We start from the raw sequence: 20,260 nt of genomic DNA on the forward strand, positions 1-20,260 counted from the left end.
CCCCTGATCCCCTTATTAATCAAGAACCTATCTATCTCCGTCTTAAAGACACTCAATGATTTGGCCTCCACAGTCTTCTGCGGCAAAGGGTTCCACAGATTCACCACCATCTGGCTGAAGAAATTCCTCCTCATCTCTGTTTTAAAGGATCGTCCCTTTAGTCTGAGATGGTGTCCTCTGGTTCTAGTTTCTCCTCCAAGTGGAAACATCCTCTCCACGTCCACTCTATCCAGGCCTCGCAGTATCTTGTACGTTTCAATAAGATCCCTTCTCATCCTTCTAAACTCCAACGGGTACAGACCCAGAGTCCTCATCCGTTCCTCATATAACAAGTTCTTCATTCCAGGGATCATTCTTGTGAACCTCCTCTGGACCCTTTCCAAGGCCAGCCCATCCTTCCTTAGATACAGGGCGCAGAACTGCTCACAATACTCCAAATGGGGTCTGACCAGAGCCTTATACAGCCTCAGAAGTACATCCCTGTCTTGTATTCTAGCCCTCTTTTTTTAAAATAAATTTAGATTGCCCAATTATTTTTTCCAATTAAGGGGCAATTTAGCGTGGCCAATCCACCTACTCTGCACATTTTTGGGTTGTGGGGGCGAAACCCACGCAGACACGGGGAGAATGTGCGGGGAGAATGTGCAAACTCCACACGGACAGTGACCCAGAGCCGAGATCGAGCCTGGGACCTCAGCGCCGTGAGGCAGCTGTGCTAACCACTAGGCCACCGTGCTGCCCCGTATTCTAGCCCTCTTTTTTTTTTTTTTATAAATTTAGTGTACCCAATCATTTTTCCAATTAAGGGGCAATTTAGCTTGGCCAATCCACCTACTCTGCACGTTTTTGGGTTGTGGGGGCGAAACCCACGCAGACACGGGGAGAATGTGCAAACTCCACACGGACAGTGACCCAGAGCCGGGATCGAACCTGGGACCTCAGCGCCGTGAGGCGGTTGTGCTAACCACTAGGCCACCGTGCTGCCCCGTATTCTAGCCCTCTTGAATGAATACTAACTTTGCATTTGCCTTCTTAACTGGCGACTGAACCTGCACGTTAACCTTAAGAGAATTGTGAACAAGGACTCTCAAGTCCCTTTGTGCTTCCGATTTCCTAAGCATTTCCCATTTAGAAAATAGTTTGTGCCTAAATTCCTCCTTCCAAAGTGCATAACCTCACACTTTTCCACATTGTATTTAATTTGCGACTTCATTGCCCACTCTCTGAGCTTGTCCAAGTCCTTCTGCAGCTCCCTTGCTTCCTCAATACTACCTGTCCCTCTACAGATCTTTGTATCATCTGCAAATTTAACCACAGTGCCTTCCGGAGCATCCAAAATAAGGTGGGTGAGCTTGCAGCATGGGTTGGTACCTGGGATCTCGATGTTGTGGCGATTTCGGAGACATGGGTAGAGCAGGGACAGGAATGGTTGTTGCAAGGCGGCACGGTGGCACAGTGGTTAGCATTGCTGTCTACGGCGCTGAGGACCCGGGTTCGAATCCCGGCCCTGGGTCACTGTCTGTGAGAAGTTTGCACATTCTCCCCGTGTCTGCGTGGGTTTCACCCCCACAACCAAAAGATGTGCAGGTTAGGTGGATTGGCCATGTTAAATTGCCTCTTAATTGGAAAAAATGAATTGGATATTCTAAATTTCTTTTTTTTAAAAAGGAATGGTTGTTGCAGGTTCCAGGATTTAGATGTTTCTGTAAGAACAGAGAAGTTGGTAAAAGAGGGGGGGGTGTGGCATTGTTAATAAAGGAAAGTATTACGGCGGCAGAAAGGACGTTTGAGGACTCGTCTACTGAGGTAGTATGGGCCGAGGTTAGGAACAGGCGAGGAGAGGTTTGGAGTTGTCTATAGACCTCCGAATAGTTCCAGAGATGTGGAGGAAAGGATAGCAAAGATGATTCTCGACAGGAGCGAGAGTAACATGGTAGTTGTTATGGGGGACTTTAACTTTCCAAATATTGACTGGAAATACTATAGTTCGAGTACTATAGATGGGTCAGTTTTTGTGCAGTGTGTGCAGGAGGGTTTTCTGACACAGTATGTAGACAGGCCAACAAGGGGCGATGCCACATTGGATTTGGTACTGGGTAATGAACCCGGCCAGATGTTAGATTTAGATGTAGGTGAGCACTTTGGTGATAGTGATCACAATTCAGTTATGTTTACTTTAGCGATGGGCAGGGATAGGTATGTACCGCAAGGCAAGAATTATAGCTGGGGGAAAGGCAATTATGATGCTATTCGGCAAGATTTAGGATGTATAGGATGGGGAAGGAAACTGCAGGGGATGGGTACAATCGAAATGTGGGGCTTTTTCAAGGAACAGCTACTGCGTGTCCTTGATAAGTATGTACCTGTCAGGCAGGGAGGAAGTTGTCGAGCAAGGGAACCGTGGTTTACTAAGGAAGTTGAAGTACTTGTCAAGAGGAAGAAGAAGGCTTATGTTAGGATGAGACATGAAGGCTCAGTTAGGGCACTTGAGAGTTACAAATTAGCCAGGAAGGACCTAAAGGGAGAGTTACGAAGAGCGAGGAGAGGACACGAAAAGTCGTTGGCGGATAGGATCAAGGAAAACCCTAAGGCTTTCTATAGGTATATCAGGAACAAAAGAATGACTAGAGTAAGATTAGGGCCAATCAAGGATAGTAGTGGAAAGTTGTGTGTGAAATCAGAGGAGATAGGGAAAGCGTTAAATGGATATTTTTCGTCAGTGTTTACACTGGAGAAAGACAATGTTGTCCAGAAGAATACTCAGGTACAGTCGACCAGGCTAGATGGGATTGAGGTTCACAAGGAGGAGGTGTTAGCAATTTTGGAAAGTGTAAAAATAGATAAGTCCCCTGGGCCAGATGGGATTTATCCTAGAATTCTCTGGGAAGCCAGGGAGGAGATTGCAGAGCCTTTGTCCTTGATCTTTATGTCATCTTTGTCGACAGGAATAGTGCCGGAAGACTGGAGGATAGCAAATGTTGTCCCCTTGTTCAAGAAGGGGAGTAGAGACAACCCTGGTAATTATAGACCTGTGAGCCTTACTTCGGTTGTGGGTAAAAGGTTGGAAAAGGTTATAAGAGATAGGGTTTATAATCATCTTGAAAAGAACAAGTTGATTAGCGATACTCAACACGGTTTTGTGAAGGGTAGGTCATGCCTCACAAACCTTATTGAGTTTTTTGAGAAGGTGACCAAACAGGTGGATGAGGGTAAAGCGGTTGATGTGGTGTATATGGATTTCAGTAAGGCGTTTGATAAGGTTCCCCACGGTAGGCTATTGCAGAAAATGCGGAAGTATGGGATTGAAGGTGATTCAGCGGTTTGGATCAGTAATTGGCTAGCTGAAAGAAGACAGAGGGTGGTGGTTGATGGCAAATGTTCATCCTGGAGTTCAGTTACTAGTGGTGTACCGCAAGGATCTGTTTTGGGGCCACTGCTGTTTGTCATTTTTATAAATGTCCTGGAAGAGGGTGTAGAAGGATGGGTTAGTAAATTTGCAGAGGACACGAAGGTCGGTGGAGTTGTGGATAGTGCTGAGGAATGTTATAGGATACAGAGGGACATAGATAAGCTGCAGAGCTGGGCTGAGAGGTGGCAGATGGAGTTTAATGCGGAAAAGTGTGAGGTGGTTCACTTTGGAAGGAGTAACAGGAATGCAGAGTATTGGGCTAATGGCAAGATTCTTGGTAGTGTAGATGAACAGAGAGATCTCGGCATCCAGGTACATAAATCCCTGAAAGTTGCCACCCAGGTTAATAGGGCTGTTAAGAAGGCATATGGTGTGCTAGCCTTTATCAGTCGGGGGATTGTGTTTCGGAGCCACAAGGTCATGCTGCAGCTGTACAAAACTCTGGTGTGGCCGCACCTGGAGTACTGTGTGCAGTTCTGGTCACCGCATTATAGGAAGGATGTGGAAGCTTTGGAAAGGATTCAGAGGAGATTTACTATGATGTTGCCTGGTATGGAGGGAAGTTCTTACGAGGAAAGGCTCAGGGACTTGAGGTTGTTTTCGTTAGAGAGGAGAAGGCTGAGAGGTGACTTAATAGAGACATATAAGATAGTCAGAGGGTTAGATAGGGTGGACAGTGAGAGTCTTTTTCCTTGGATGGTGATGACCAACACGAGGGGACATAGCTTTAAATTGAGGGGTGGTAGATATAGGACAGATGTCAGAGGCAGTTTCTTTACTCAGAGAGTAGTAGGGGTGTGGAACGCCCTGCCTGCAACAGTAGTAGACTCGCCAAACTTAAGGGCATTTAAGTGGTCACTGGATAGACATATGGATGAAAATGGAATAGTGTAGGTCAGATAGGCTTCAGATGGTTTCACGGGTCGTCGCAACATCGAGGGCTGGAGGGCCTGTACTGCGCTGTAATGTTCTATGTTCTATGTTTATTGTAAAAGATTGTGGTCCCAGCACAGATCCGAGGCACATCACTAGTCACTGGGCTGCCATCCTGAAAAAGACCCCTTCATCCCCATTCTCTGCCTTCTGCCAGTCAGCCAATCCTCTATCCATGCCAGGATCTTACCCTTAACACCATGGGCTTTTAACTTATTTAACAGTCTCCTCTGCAGCACCTTGTCAAAGGCCTTCTGGAAATCTAAATAAATCACGTTCACTGGTTCTCCTTTGTCTACCTTCCTTGTTACCTCCTCGAAGAACTCGAACAGATTTGTCAGTCATGACCTCCCTTTGACAAAGCCGTGCTGACTCATTCCTATTTTACCATCCACTTCCAAGTACTTCGCGATCTCATCTTTAATAACAGACTCTAAACTCTTACCAATGACCAAAGTCAGGCTCACCAGCCTATAATTCCCAATCTTCTGCCTCCCTCCCTTCTTAAACAGCGGTGTTACATTAGTCACTGTCCAGTCCTCCCTGCCTCCAGTGATTCCTGAAAGATCACCACCAATGCCTCCACAATTTCCTCAGCTATCTCTTTTAGGACCCTGGGGTGTAGTCCATCCGGTCCATGTGATTTATCCACCTTCAGACCTTTCAGTTTCCCCAGAACCTTCTCCTTATGTGATGGCCACTGCATTCACCTCTGCCCCCTGATTCTCCTGGAGCTCTGGCATCCCACTGGTGTTTTCCACCGTGAAGACTGATGCAAATTATGTCTGCACCGGTTCCTGAATTAGTTACCTAGCTAGTCCCATTCCCCAGCCCCATCACCGTAGCCCTCTAAATGTGTCACTTTCAAATATACATCCAGCTCTCTTTTGAAACCTCCTATGGAATCCACCTCCACCACTCCCCCCGGCAACACATTCCAAACCCCATCAACTCTGAGTAAAGAAGTTTCTCCTCATCTCACTCCTAGCTCTCTTGCTGACCATCTTGAAATATGACCCTTAGTCACTGACATGCCAACTAGTGGAAACAGAATATCCTCCTTTATGCTGTCAAAATTGTTCAGAATTTTGAACACCTCAGAAATGACACCTCTTAATTTCCTATGCTCCAAGGAAAACAAGCCTAATTTCTCAATCTTTCCTGGTATCTAAAATTCCTCATTCCTGGTATCATTCCAGTAAATTTCCTCTGCACTCTCTACAGGACTTTCACATCTTTCCTGAAATAAGGTGCCCAGAACTGAACACAATATCCAAATGTGGTCTGACCAATGATTTGTTGAGGTGTAGCATCGCTTCCTTGGTTTTTAAAATAAATTTAGATTACCCAATTATTTTTTCCAATTAAGGGGCAATTTAGCGTGGCCAATCCACCTACTCTCCTAAAAGCATAACCGTGGGAATATGATGTGGAGATGCCGGCGTTGGACTGGGGTGAGCACAGTAAGAAGTCTTACAACACCAGGTTAAAGTCCAACAGGTTTGTTTCAAACACGAGCTTTCGGAGCACTGCTCCTTCCTCAGGTGAATGGAGAGGTATCTCCATTCACCTGAGGAAGGAGCAGTGCTCCGAAAGCTCGTGTTTGAAACAAACCTGTTGGACTTTAACCTGGTGTTGTAAGACTACTTGGGAATATAGGCATTTCCTATCATGTGCACATGCAAGTGAGTGAAGCATTCATTGGTTGGTTAGCACTACTATGCTCAGCATATTTGCCCTTTTGCCCTAAAAAGGACTGCTTTATTAGTGACTTTGTTTTTGTCTGTGATGCCGAGAATGCATCGTAGTAACCAGAGTTGGAAGTTATCGGGTCTTTTTTCTTGGTAGGTGTAAGTTGCCCTGACTTCCCTGCTATACAGCAATGTGCTGAGGGGAGGGCTTTGTATACAGGTGTTTTTATCCTGTGGGTCAGTTGTTGTTTTCAGGTTTGTTTTGTTGGTTGGCATATAACAATCAGAACCATTACAGAAGAATAAATACAAAAATTGCACATTAACATGCTGCAAAGAGCTTTAATACATTGTGAGCAACACCATTATAATAGATAAAAGCAGAACTTAAAGCAGCCTTCTGTTTCATATGAGAATAGTTTACACTGTGATGGTCAACTCTGTGTTCAGCCTTACCTGGTGTGACTCAGAAGCCCCAGGGCTGGCATGGCACTATCTGCAGAATTTGCTGCAGAAGACAGTGGGCTGACAAGGTGCAAGATTCATTTTCCTCTTCTCGGTGATCCAGAGGTCACTGCTGTCAGCAACTGTCTCCCAGTTGTCTGTATCAATGTCCACCCACCATCTTCATATATCACTTGTAACAGTTATGGATGTCCAGGAGCTCATGACCTAGCAGTCAGTTCACCTCACAGGTATTTGGTGATTTGGCTGTCATCCGTCCAATGAAAGCGGCAGAGCCAGTGATTAGGAATGTATGCATGCTCTTCAAAACTCTGGGTTGCCATTTGAGACAATGAAGATGGAAACTGTTCAGTCTTTTCTCCTGCCCAGCATATGTTCAGCACTGCTGAAGAGGGGTGAACTGAAGATACAGAACCATTAAACATTGGATACCGAAGAACAATTACGCAAATCACACATCAAGATTCTTGACATTTTAAGTTTCGCTCCAGGAATGTTGCCTGACCTGCTGAGTATTTCTAGCATTTTGTTTTAATTTCAGATTTTCAGCATTTTGCTTTTTCTGTGGTGATGGAAAGGTCTTGTGGTTTGTCTCACAGAAGCACAGGAATTTTAAGTGCTGACACTGTACCACAAATTCTGAGACGATTGTATAAACTTGACTGATACAGAAAAAGGACTTCACAATGAAGGGGAATCCAGAACAGGGCTGATCTGAGATTTAGAGCTAAGTAATTTAGGAGTGAAGTTTGTAGGCACAGAAATGAAGGGGAATGAGTAATTGTCTGGCTGGGAAGGTTCTGGTCACCTGGAATGTGCGCGGCCTGCTTCCAGCAGCAAAATGTTCCTAAAATGGCGGCACAGGCTGCGCGCAGCAGAATGGCCGACCCTGGAACCATTCTATTGGTCAACGTTAAAAGCGTCAGACCAATGCGGTGGCTTGTTAAGAGAGAGTGGCTTGGCGGAGAGTATTTAAAGAGGCAGCAGGCGGGATGCGGCAGACAGCGTGCGGAGGAAAGCAGCCAGTGTGCAACGTCAAGGAGCAGCTCCTAATCTAACGGACCCGGGCAGATACATCTCAGCACCATGACTGAAGAAGCAAAGTTGTTCGTCGGCGGCCTCAACTTCGACACCGACGAGCAGGCCCTGGAGGATGTTTTCTCCAAGTACGGGCAGATCGCTGAGGTGAGAGTGATTAAAGACAAAGACACCATGACGTCCCGCGGTTTCGGCTTCATCACTTTCGAGAACCCCGAGGACGCCAACGACGCGATGGAGGCGATGAACGGAAAATCGCTGGACGGGCGGCAGATCCGGGTGGACCACGCCGAGAAAAAGTCGGGCGGCGGTGGCGGCGGCTACGGAGGAAGCCGGGGCGGCAGCGGCTACGGACGCGGACGAGGAGGCGGCGGCTACGGCCCTCGGCAGTACGAAAGTCGGGGCGACAGCTACTACCGGGGAGACGGCTACTCCCGGGGCCGGGGAGGCGGCGGCTATGGAGGACGCAACTCCTACAACCAGTGACATTGAGTCTTTGGTCTTGTTCTGAGATCCAACCTCCTCCCTTTCCGTTACTTTAATTTTTTTTTGTTTAGGGGAGAGATGGAGATCCGTTAATTTCCCAGCCTCGTGTTTTCCCAGCTAGATTATAATTGGCTAACCTGTCCCCGTCCATGTACCAGAGTGAGAGGCTGGCGGCTGCTGCTCCATCTCTGCTTATACCCGGCGGTGGCGGCTTTCTGACCCCCTCCCCTCCCCTCCACAAATCTACACCGCTACTGTTCGGCCCAGGGTCTCATCATTGTGACTAATAAAACCCGATCACCTAGTTTGTATCTTTAAAGACTTTTTTCTCTTTGTATTCAATTTTGAAGGAAATTGTGTAGGAATGTATATTAGCTGGGCGGTCACCGAGCGGCCCCCGTTCCAATAATCGCAGAGTTGCTTTCGTTGGGGTTTTTTTCCCTAAACAATAAAACAAAATGGTCCTTTTTATGTACGCAAACTTCAAAATCCCGCCCCCCTCAAGGCGCGGATGGTTCATTTTTATTTTTGTGAAAAGCTGTATTGATGGGAAGTTAATAACACGTTTTTTTTGTACGAAACATTAAAAATTACGAATTGAATGATGTCTGGAATGTGGTTTTGTTGAAGATGTTGGTTGGGGAGCGGGTTCTCTGTCTGTATTTCTCTCCCTCCCTGTCTCTGTGCCCAGGAACATGGCGGCAAATTCCGGCACTGCGGTCTTTCCTACTTTCTCATAGGCTGCTGCGCACACACAGGGCGGGCGGTCGAGGGTTTCCACAAAGACACGGCGGCCAGGGGAAGCAGCAAGGCATTTGGCCGACACTCTGCTTTCAGGCCCATGTTGCCCGCCACGTGGAAGGTGGGGGCAGTGACTGGCTCGCGCCCTCATGGCGGCGGATCCCCTCCCCTCTGCAGCGCCCGGGAATTTACCCCCCTCCCCCTCTCTGCAGCGCCCGGGACTTTCTTCCCACTCCCTCTTCTGCAGCCCTCATGGCGGAGGCTCCCTCCATCTTTGCAACGACCGGCTTCGGGATTGCAGGGGGGGGAAAGGATGGAAATTGCGTTCCTTTTTCGCAGTTCACCATGTGCTGGTTTTGGAAACCGGGCTGATGTAATGGGTTAATTTATCTGGCCCTTTAATTGTAAAATCAAGACTGTGCGCCATAAAGCATACAGCAGCCCCGACTGCTCATGGCGGACGGCATTAGTAATACACGGTGACTGCCTATGTCGGCTGCCCTCTGGTTTAAAGTAAATGCTGATCAAATTAAGTAGATGAAACGTTATTCACCCTTTGTTCTGGGTGCTCAGAAGAAACGAGTACGTAATAAATTAAACGTTTCGCCTTTCTGGAGTCATCGATCCTAATCTAGATAGCGGATCTTAATGTCAATCTTACGATTTTATTTGACAATGAGTGCCCACGTGTCGTAATTGAATCATTCTCTAGATAATGTCTGGCGTAGCTCCTCTTTTATTTAAAATAAAAAGGCAACGCATCGTGTTATTCCTGGAATGAAGACGGATTCACTTTTAAATGCCGTGAGGTCGCTTTTCAATAAGTCTTGCGGGCTCGATATGGTTTCAAGTATTTTATGTTTTACGTTGATGCTGAACTTCATATACGGTAGTTAGTCTCTGCTGCAGAGTAAGGGCAGACTTCAGTTCAGCATCCGAATTCCACGATATGTACCTTTTTATTAGCCTCCCTCCACTACTGTGTACCCTGTATCACTTGGCACAGCAGTTAATACTGCTGTCTCAGCGCTAGGTTCAATTCCAGCCATGGGTGATTGTGTGGAATTTGCACATTATCCCTCTGGATGTTCTGGTTTCCTCCCACAGTCGAAAGATGTGCAGGTTGGGTGGATTTGCCATGCTAAAATTACCCGTTGGTTTCCAAAGATGTGCAGGTGAAGTGGGGTTATGGGGCAGGGGAGTGGTCCTAGTTCGAGTACAGTGCAGCCTCAATGGGCCAAATGGTACAGGAGGGATTTTATGACTATCCAAGATTGGAGTGAAATATCAGCTACGATTGGAAATACTCAGCAGCTGTATGGCGAAAAACACATTTCGGGTGGTGTCAACTGATGCTGCATTCCCAACATTTTCTATCTTTGATTTCTTGTATATGCCACTATTTTACTTTTATAAATTGATACTAATTAGGATTAGATCATACATCATATTAAATACAGTCCTAGTTCGTTGGTTTTGTCCCATTTGGCGACATTCCACATTTTGATGCTAGGTTTAAAATTCCACTTTGATTTTTGCTAACCGTAAAACATTTCTTTACTTAATAATATAGTAACAATGCTATTAGCCCTAATCAGGGAATCAAGGGTTATGGGGATCAGTTCTGATCTCATTGAATAGTGGCGCAAACTCTACCTCTATTATCAGAGATGCCCACCACCTCCTATTAGATGGATCATAGAATTTACAGTGCAGAAGAGGCTATTCGGCTCATCGAGTCTGCCCCTGGAAACAGCACCCCACTTAAGCTCACGACCACCTGAACCCCACCTTACCTTTTGGACACTAAGGGGCAATTTAGCCTGGCCAATTCATCTAACCCGCACTTTGGACTGGAAGGAAACCGGAGCACCTGGAAGAAACAGACTAACTTAGTGGTAAAAACTGGGCAGCATAGAAAAGTTGGGCTGAAGGGCCTTTTTCCATGCTGTAAACCTCCATGACTCTTTCAGAGCGTGTCGGCGATTCTGTGACATGGTAAGAACGTGCAAACTCCAGAATTGAACTCTGGTCCCCGGAGCTGTGACGCAGTAGTGCTAACCACTATGACACTGCCGCCCTATTAACGCTCTGGGACCATAAATTTAATTCCCACCCCATCAACTGGAGGAATTTAAATTTAATTAATAACTGGAATAAAAAGTAGTCTGAATAATAACCACAAAACTAGATTATAATAACCCATCAGTTCACTAATGTCCCTCCGGAGAACTATTTACCTGGTCTGGCAAATATGTGACCCCAGAGCCATGTGGTTGACTCTTCAATGCCATACAAGATACTCCAGGAATGGGTATTAGATGCTGGCCTTGTCAATGACACTCACATTTCAAGACCAAATATTGAAAGATCTGCCCGTCTATGAACAGCAAGGATCTTGAAATATTTCCAACTTTCATCAAACACGTCTTTATAAAGCCTAGTGGAACAAATAATTTACCTTTACTTTGTGTTACTGGTTTGTCCATCTAGATTACAAATGTTATGTGCCGTCACGTTTTTTATTTCAATTTTTTAAACTGAAATTAAAGTCGCCATAGTAACCGAGGCCCATAGGTTTCTCTCCCATTTTGATGAGACTGGTGATGATTTAACTTCATATCTCATGGATAACCACAGCCGGTATAAGAATTGAACCCACGTTGTTGGTGTTACGCCGCATCATGAACCAGCCATCTCTGCTTGGACCTTATTTTTGACCTCACCATGTCTGCAAAAGGCCAGGCTGAAGCATTTGCAACCATCTTCAGCCAGAGTGCAGAGTGGATGATCCATCTCAGCCCCTTCCTCAGGTGCACAGAATCACAGGTATCAGCCCAATTCATTCACTCTGCATGACATAAAGGCTGAAGGAACAGGATTTAGCAAACACTGGGCCTCGGCAATATACCAGTTGTAGTTTTTTTTTAAATGTAAAGGCCCCGATTCATTTTTTTTTTCCAATTAAGGACAATTTATCATGGCCAATCCACCTATCCAGAACATCTTTGGGTGGTGGGGGGGGGGGGGGGGGGGGGGTGAGACCCACACAGAAATGGGGAGAATGCGCAAACTCCACATGGACAGTGACCTGGAGCCAGGTCATCGATGCCATGAGGCAACAGTGCTTATCACTGCACCACCGTTCTGCCCTCCAGTTGTAGCACTGAAGGCTTGTGATTGAGGATTAGCTCTACCCCGCAATGGAAAATTGCCCAAGTATGTCCTGTCCACAAAAATCAGGACAAGGCCAATGCAGCCAATGACTGCTGTATCAATCTATTCTCAAATCATCAACAACATTGAATGAACGTGTAGACACAGCACTTACTCAGCAACAACCTGCACACCGATGCTCAGGGCACTTAGCTCTAGACCACAATGCAGTTTTGGTCAAAACATGGATAAAAGTGCTGAGTTCCAGAGGTGAGGTGAGAATGACTGCCCTTCTGCATCAAGGCAGCATTTAACTGAGTAAAGCATCAAGAAGCCCAAACAAAAATCAAGGGAAATTATGGATGTCATACCTAGTACAAAGGAAGTTGGTTGTTGGAGGACAATCATCTCAGCCCCAAGTCATTGCTTTTTTCTTGCCCTGTAGAATTCCTCCTCTGAGGAAGGAATTTGTGAAACATTCCTAAATGCCTCAGGATGTGATTAGTAGCTGAAAGTTTGTTCTGAATTATTTCTTGGGTTTGGACGTCAAGTCCAACATCAAAATCCAAGTGAAGCCACTGTGATAATGAACTTACCAGGGAATGCTGAACATGCACAACATATCTTGGATAAAGAAAACACTTGTGGTTTAAAAAAAAAATTGTTAATGGGTCATGGTGTTGCAGGTTGTGCCACCATTTGTTGAGTAGATTAGGATTGTTTTCGTTGGAAAGGCGGAGGTTGGGGGGGACCTGATTGAGGTCTACAAAATTATGAGAGGTATGGACAGGGTGGATAGCACAAGCTTTTTCCAAGAGTGGGGGTGTCAATTACAAGGTGAGAGGGGGAAAGTTTAAGGGAGATGCGCCTGGAAAGTATTTTACGCAGAGGGTGATGGGTGCCTGGAACGCTTTGCCAGCGGAGGTGATAGAGGTGGGCACGATAGCATCATTTAAAATGCATCTAGACAGATATATGAATGGGCGAGGAACAGAGGGAGATGTGCGTGGAAAGTTTTTTACGCAGAGGGTGGTGGGTGCCTGGAACGCTTTGCCAGCGGAGGTGGTAGATGTGGGCACGATAGCATCGTTTAAGATGCATCTGGACAGATATGTGAACGGGCGGGGAATAGAGAGAAGTAGATCCTTGGAAAATAGGCAATAGGTTTAGATAAAGGATCTAGATTGGCGCAGGCTGGGAGGGCCGAAGGGCCTGTTCCTGTGCTGTTATTTTCTTTGTTCTTTGTTCTAATTACCCTTGAGGAGCAGTTAAGAGTCAGCCACATATCTGTTGGTCTGGAATCACATGCAGGCCAGACCAGGTAAATATGGCAGATTTCCTCCCCTAAAGGACATTAGTGAATGAGATGGGTTTTTAAGACAATCAACAATGGTTTCATGGTCATCACAAGACTTTTAATTCCAGATTTTTATTGAATTAAAATTTCACCATCTGCAGTGGTGGGATTTGATCCTGGGTCCGCACAGTACTTTGGATTACTAATCCAGGGACAATGCCACTACCTATATGGAGAAAATATGCTGAAAATGCAAGGTCCACAATATACCTGAGCAACACAATTCTGAAAAAGGATCTGTAAATTCTTGTGCACCCTGGACGGGATTCTATCAGCCCAGGCCGGGCCAGAGAATCGCCAGGCCGGGCCAGAGAATCGTGCGACGCAGCCCCGCCGCGGTCAGCCGATTATCCGGAGAGTGGAGATTCTCTGCCTGGGATGGGCCGAGCGGCCGTAAAAAAAATCCGAGTCCCGCCGGCGCCGTCTACGTGCGGTCTTATCTGGCGGGACCTCGGCGTGCATACATACGGGGGCCGCCTGGTTGGGGGTGGGGGGTGGGGGGGGGGGTCTGACCCCGTGGAGGCCTCCGCTGTGGCCTGGCCCACGATCGGGACCTACCAATCGGCTGCACATGAGCAGACCCACGGCACCCATCTGATGCCAGCATCGGCAGCTGAAGCGGCATGGGTCACTCCAGTGCCGTGCTGGCCCCCTGTAAGGGTCAGAATCACTGCTCCTGAGGGCATGTTGACGCCGTTGTGAAACGTGACGGCATTTACGATGGCATCAACACTTAGCCTCAGGATCAGAGAATCCCGCCCCCTGTTCTGTGCTATCTCGCGACAGGGCAATTTCCATGGCCCTTTTGGGGTCTCAGCGAGCAACATCCTCTGGGTTACTGTGTTACAGAATCCGCAGACCAACCTGTCTCGTAACATTTCGGAGAGGGTGGCGCCATATTCGCAGAATTCTGCGAGTCTCCAGAGATGCGGCAAAAATTCCATTATGGACTCCCCAGGGGTTTGTTCGGCCGTATGGAAGCTGTAACACTGGTCGCTGACGAAAGATACACGCAGGCATGAGGAGAATGTGCAAACTCTGCACGGACAGTGACCCAGAGGCGGGATCGAACCTTTTGGTGCTGTGAGGCAGCAGGGCTAACCCACTGCGCCACCATGTTGCCCTCCGTCTTTTGAAATGTTAAGCCCCTAACTGGCGGAACAAAAGCAATAGAGGACTGTGAATTCAGATTGGTTTCAGAGGTAATCTCTGGAAAATTCACTATTGGTTGCAAAATGTAACGTTTTCAATTTTTCCAACTAAATTTTCCCAGCCCTTGAAACAAATGGTGAAGGGATACAAGTGCAATCTCAAAATCAAGGTTTCAGAACAGTACACATGAGTAGAGACAGTTTGAAACTTTAAAAAATGGTTTTATTAGGTTTTCACATCTTGAGACAGTTTTAAACTTAGCCTAAGCCTCGTAATTCAAGTGACTGATTCCTACATGAAAGAAGCACTGTCTTACTGTGATGAGGTCCGTACGGCATCAGCTTCGTATTGTTGCATCGGATGAGTGACGGTCAGGAGCGCCCAGTCGCTTTCACCTCGAGGACACTTGCTGAACGCAACTATGCCAAATAGAGGAGGGAGTGGCCGTGGATTTAGCCATCAAAAAGTTCCACCAATACGTCTACCGGCGTCGTCAGTTCACAGTATTGTCCGACCACAAGCTGCTGCTGGGATTATTCAAAGAGGACAGGGCCATATCTCCAAACGCGTCGGCAAAATTTCAACGGTGGGCTCTCTTACTGGTGGCATACGAACACGTTGCTGCAATACCACCCTAGGACACAGATCATTCTCCCAGTCCCGAGGCCGCCAATGCCCCCCAGGAAAAAAGGGCCCTAGATAATTGCAGATAATCCCACGCATTTCATGGCTACATTGGTCACGACGGCTCAGGAACGTGCATGGATCAAATGACCCCATTATCCACACTTTGTCATATCTTCTTGAATGGCAGTGCTTTTCAAACTTTTCCCAGGACACATTTTTACCAACCGTCGACCTTCGGGAGCCATGCGAGCCGACCTTCGAGACCCAATGCCGCCCGGACTTTGCGACACACCATTTTTGCTTATCCTTAATGCAACAGGTGAGCCAGCATGGTCCTCACAATCTCACTTGCTTTGTCATTCAATGTTACAATTCTGCTAAAGACTTCAGCTGATGATTTTTATACAGAGGGTAGTGGGTGCCTGGAACTCGCTGCCGGAGGTGGTGGAAGCAAGGACGATAGTGACGTTTAAGGGCTATCTTGACAAATACATGAATAGGATGGGAGTAAAAGAACAAAGAGAACAAAGAAAATTACAGCACAGGAACAGGCCCTTCGGCCCTCCCAGCCTGTGCCGATCCAGATCCTTTATCTAAACCTGTTGCCTACTTTCCAAGGATCTACTTCCCTCTGTTCCCCGCCCGTTCATATATCTGTCCAGATGCATCTTAAATGATGCTATCGTGCCCGCCTCTACCGCCTCTGCTGGCAAAGCGTTCCAGGCACCCACCACCCTCTGCGTAAAAAACTTTCCACGCACATCTCCCTCTGTTCCTCGCCCATTCATATATCTGTCTAGATGCATTTTAAATGATGCTATCGTGCCCGCCTCTATCACCTCCGCTGGCAAAGCGTTCCAGGCACCCACCACCCTCTGCGTAAAAAACCTTCCAGGCACATCTCCCTTAAACTTTCCCCCTCTCACCTTGAAATCGTGACCCCTTGTAATTGACACCCCCACTCTTGGAAAAAGCTTGTGCTATCCACCCTGTCCATACCTCTCATAATTTTGTAGACCTCAACCAGGTCCCCCTCAACCTCCGTCTTTACAACGAAAACAATCCTAATCTACTCAATCTTTCTTCATAGCTAGCACCCTCCATACCAGGCAACATCCTGGTGAACCTCCTCTGCACCCTCTCTAAAGCATCCACATTCTTCTGGTAAGGTGGCGACCAGAACTGAACGCAGTATTCAAAATATGGCCTAAAAAAAGTCCTATACAACTGTAACATGACCTGCCGACTCTTGTACTCAATACCCCGTCCGATGAAGGCAAGCATGCTTTATGCTTTCTTGACCACTCTATCGACCTGCATTGCCACCTTCAGGGTACAATGGACCTAAACTCCCAGATCTCTCTGTACATCCATTTTCCCCAGGACTCTTTCATTGACCGTATAGTCCGCTCTTCAATTAGATCTTCCATAATGCATCACCTCGCATTTGCCTGGATTGAACTCCATCTACCATTTCTCTGCCCAACTCTCCAATCTATCTATATCTTGCTGTATTCTCTGACAGTCCTCCTCGCTATCTGCAACTCCACCAATCTTAGTATCATCTGCAAACTTGCTAATCAGACCACCTATACCTTCCTCCGGGTCATTTATGCACATCACAAACAACAGCGGTCCGAGCACGGATCCCTGTGGAACACCACTAGTCACCTTTCTCCATTTTGAGACACACCCTTCCACCACTACTCTCTGTCTCCTGTTGCCCAGTCAGTTCTTTATCCATACAGCTAGTACACCCTGAACCCCATACCACTTCACTTTTTAGAGAGGGATCCTAGTAGAGGGATATGGACCCCGGAAGTGCAGAAGATTTTAGTTTAGACGGGCAGCATGGTCAGCATAGGCTTGGAGGGCTGAAGGGCCTGTTTCTGTGCTGTACCTTTCTTCGTTCTTTGTTTGTTCTTAAGTTCTCGATGCATCCTTTGAAAAAATCAAGAGGTTTGTCCTCGAACTCGCCATGCCTTAGTCTTCCAATGCCGTTGAAGTTTTGAGAGTTTTCATCTTTCATTTGCCAGCACTTCCCTGCATATAACACACATGAGGTTTGCATTCTGATTTACACTTGCACAATTAATAAAGCCATACCTCAATAAATCATTATACTGTTTTGTTCCATATTTCAACTTCTATTGGTCTGTGACAATAGAACGCCGTTTACTAGTGTGAAATTCGCAAATTTCATGAGGACCAATGGAGTATGCCAAATAGGCACTACCCAATATCACCCCCCCCACCCCGTGGAATTAAAAAGCAGATCACGGGCTGGAGAGTATCATGGATAGCACATAGAGAGAGATAGTCACACTGCAGGCTCAGACTTCACAGGCAGGAAGGGAATGGGTGACCACCATGCAAAGCAAGTGAGATCGGCAGGCAGTGCAGGAATCTCCTGTGGCCATTCCCCTGCAGAACAGATATATTGTTTTGGATACTGCTGAGGGTAATGATCTCTGTGTGAAAGCAGCAACAGCCAAATTCATTGCACCACGGTTGGTTCTACTGCAGAGGGGAGGAATGAAAAGTGTGAGAATGCAATAGTTCTAGGGGATTCAATTGGCTTGGATTTGTTTTATTGTCAGGTGTACAGAGGTACAGTTCTGTGTACAATCCAGACAGATCATTCTATACATGAAAAAAAAATAGGGCATACGTAAAGACACAATGTAAATACACAGACAGAGGGCAGCACGGTTGGGAAGTGGGTTAGCCCTGCTGCCTCACAACGGAGAGGTCCCAGGTTCGATCCCGGCTCTGGGTCACTCTCCAAGTGGAGTTTGCACATTCTCCCCGTGTTTGCGTGGGTTTCACCCCACAACACAAAAGTTGTGCAGGCTGGGTGGATTGACCACGCTAAATTGCCCCTTAATTGGAAACAATGAATTGGGTAATCTAAATTTATATTTTAAAAAAATACACAGACACAGGCATCGGGTGAAATAGGACTGCAGTACTACTCAGCAGAGAAGATGTGTGAAGTCTGGTAACAGCGCGGAAGAAGATGTTTTGAATTTGTTAGTGCGTGTTCTCAGACATCTGTATCTCCTGCCCGCTGGAAGAAGTTGGAAGAGTGAGTAAACCGTGTGAGGGGGGGTCTTGGATTATGCTGCCCGCTTTCCCCAGGCAGCAGGAGGTGTAGTCAGAGTCAATGGATGGGAGCCAGGTTCCTGTGATGGACTGGGCTGTGTTCACGTCTGTCTGTAGTTTCTTATGGTCTTGGGCCGAGCAGTTGCCATACCAGGCTGTGATGAGCAAGGTAGGATGCTTTCTATGGTGCATCTACAAAAATTGGTAAGAGTCAATGTGGATGTGCCGAATTTCCTTAGTTTCCTGAGAAAGTATAGGCACTGTTGTGCTTTCTTGGTTGTAGCGTCGACGTGGGTGGACCAGGACAAATTGTTGGTGATGTGTACCCCTAGGAATTTGAAGCTGTTAACCATCTCCACCTCGGCCCCGGTGATGCTGACAGGGGTGTGTACAGTACTTTGCTTCCTGAAGTCAATGACCAGCTCTTTAATTTTGCTGACATTGGCATCCCTCCTGTATTCTGACATTGTTCGAGACCCGACCCACTATGGTCGTGTCGTCAGCAAACGTGTAGATGGAGTTGGAGCCAAATTTTGCCACGCAGTCGTGTTTCTAAAAGGAGTAGAGAAGGGGGCTAAATACGCAGCCTTGCAGGGCCCCGGGATTGAGAACTATCGTGAAGGAGGTGTTGTTGTTTATCCTTACTGATTGTGGTCTGTGGGTCAGAAAGTCGAGTGAGAACTCGGAGTGGAAAGGTGGAAAAAACAGCAGCAGCTCCTCAGAAAAAACGGGGGAAGGGATCCAAGATGGCCACTGACAAAGCTCCAGAGGGGTGGAGACTCTGGGCCCAGAAACAACAAACTGATCTCCTGCGCTGCTTTAAAGAATTCAAGGATGAAGTACTGAGCTCTCTGCAGGAAACAAACAGAAGGCTGTCAGAGATTCAGTCCACCCAGGGTGCTGCCATCAAGAAGTTGCAGACGCAGGCCATTGAACGAGAGGAGGAGGCCGTGGTCCTCGTGAGTAAGGTGGAGGGGCACGAAGCACTCCACAAGAAGTGGCAGGAACGCTTTGAGGAGCTGGATCACCGCATGAGGGGCTGGAGGGATCGGACCTGACAGCCTATGTGGCTGTAATGCTGAATTCGCTAGTGGGGGCCGGATCTCTCCATCTGCCCTTGGAGCTGGAGGGAGCGCACAGGGTGCTGGCCAGGAGGCCCAAGGAAGATGAACCCCCACGTGCGGTGCTGGTGAGGTTCCACCGGTTCAGTGATCGGGAGTGCGTGCTGCGCTGGGCCAAGAAGGTGAAGAGCAGCAATTGGGAGAATGGGGTAGTGCGGATCTACCAGGACTGGAGTGCGGAGGTGGCTAAGAGGCGGTCCGGATTTAATCGGACGAAAGACGTGCTTTATAGAAAAAAGATAAAGTTCGGAATGTTGCCGCCCGCGCGCCTGTGGGTAACTTATTCGGACCGGCATTATTATTTTGATTCCCCGGAGGAGGCGTGGGCCTTCGTGCGGACGGAGAAACTTGAACTAGGGGTTGGGGGTTGCGAGGTCGGCTGTAAGATATTAGTGCTGGATTCTGCTGTTGCTGTGTTCTCTTTTTCTTCTGTTGTTTTCTTCTTGTTTTAGTACTTTTGCAATTTTGATATGGTTATTTACGGAGGGGTTGTTCTGCTATGTTTTTGTTTTTGTGCTTGGGGCATTGTTTGGGCTGTGTATCTTGAGGGGAGGGTTGGGGGGGTTTGTTGTATTCTATGTCGGAGTGGGGGTATGGAGTGGGGCTGATATTTGGGAGCTGCGTCAGAAGGGTGTGGTGGGGCAGTGCGAAAGCGCGGGCTTTCCTCTGGTTTCCCGTGCTGCGGGGCTGGGGGGTGGAGATGGTGACGGGGGAGGCGGGGCCTTAACTGGTTCTTCCCCGCGCTGGAGCGGTGCCAGGAGGAGGGATAGATTGGGGGATGATCCCACTTCGGGAGGGGTTGGGCTATTGGCGGGAGTTTCCGGGGTCAGCAGAAGTTAGCTGACCCACGGAAGTACAATGGAGGACGGTTCGCGGCTGGGAGGGTTCCTAGCCTGGGGGGGAAGGGAGGGGGGGAAAGGGGAATACCGGGTTGCTGCTGGTAGGGTCAAGAAGGAGCTGGTGGGGGCTGGGGGGGACA

At 47.5% G+C, this 20,260-nt stretch overlaps 1 protein-coding gene across 1 annotated transcript; it reads left to right on the top strand.

Moving 5' to 3' along the window:
- The first annotated feature begins 7,480 nt into the window (after positions 1 to 7,480).
- On the top strand, positions 7,481 to 8,620 carry LOC119966989 (cold-inducible RNA-binding protein B-like). Its single transcript, XM_038798966.1, has one exon. The coding sequence runs from the start codon at positions 7,585 to 7,587 to the stop codon at positions 8,020 to 8,022; it is 438 nt and encodes a 145-aa protein (XP_038654894.1). The 5' UTR covers positions 7,481 to 7,584; the 3' UTR covers positions 8,023 to 8,620.
- The last annotated feature ends 11,640 nt before the right edge of the window (positions 8,621 to 20,260 follow it).

This window comes from Scyliorhinus canicula, chromosome 6 (genome assembly GCF_902713615.1).
Source record: "Scyliorhinus canicula chromosome 6, sScyCan1.1, whole genome shotgun sequence".
In the NCBI taxonomy this organism is placed as follows: domain Eukaryota; kingdom Metazoa; phylum Chordata; class Chondrichthyes; order Carcharhiniformes; family Scyliorhinidae; genus Scyliorhinus; species Scyliorhinus canicula.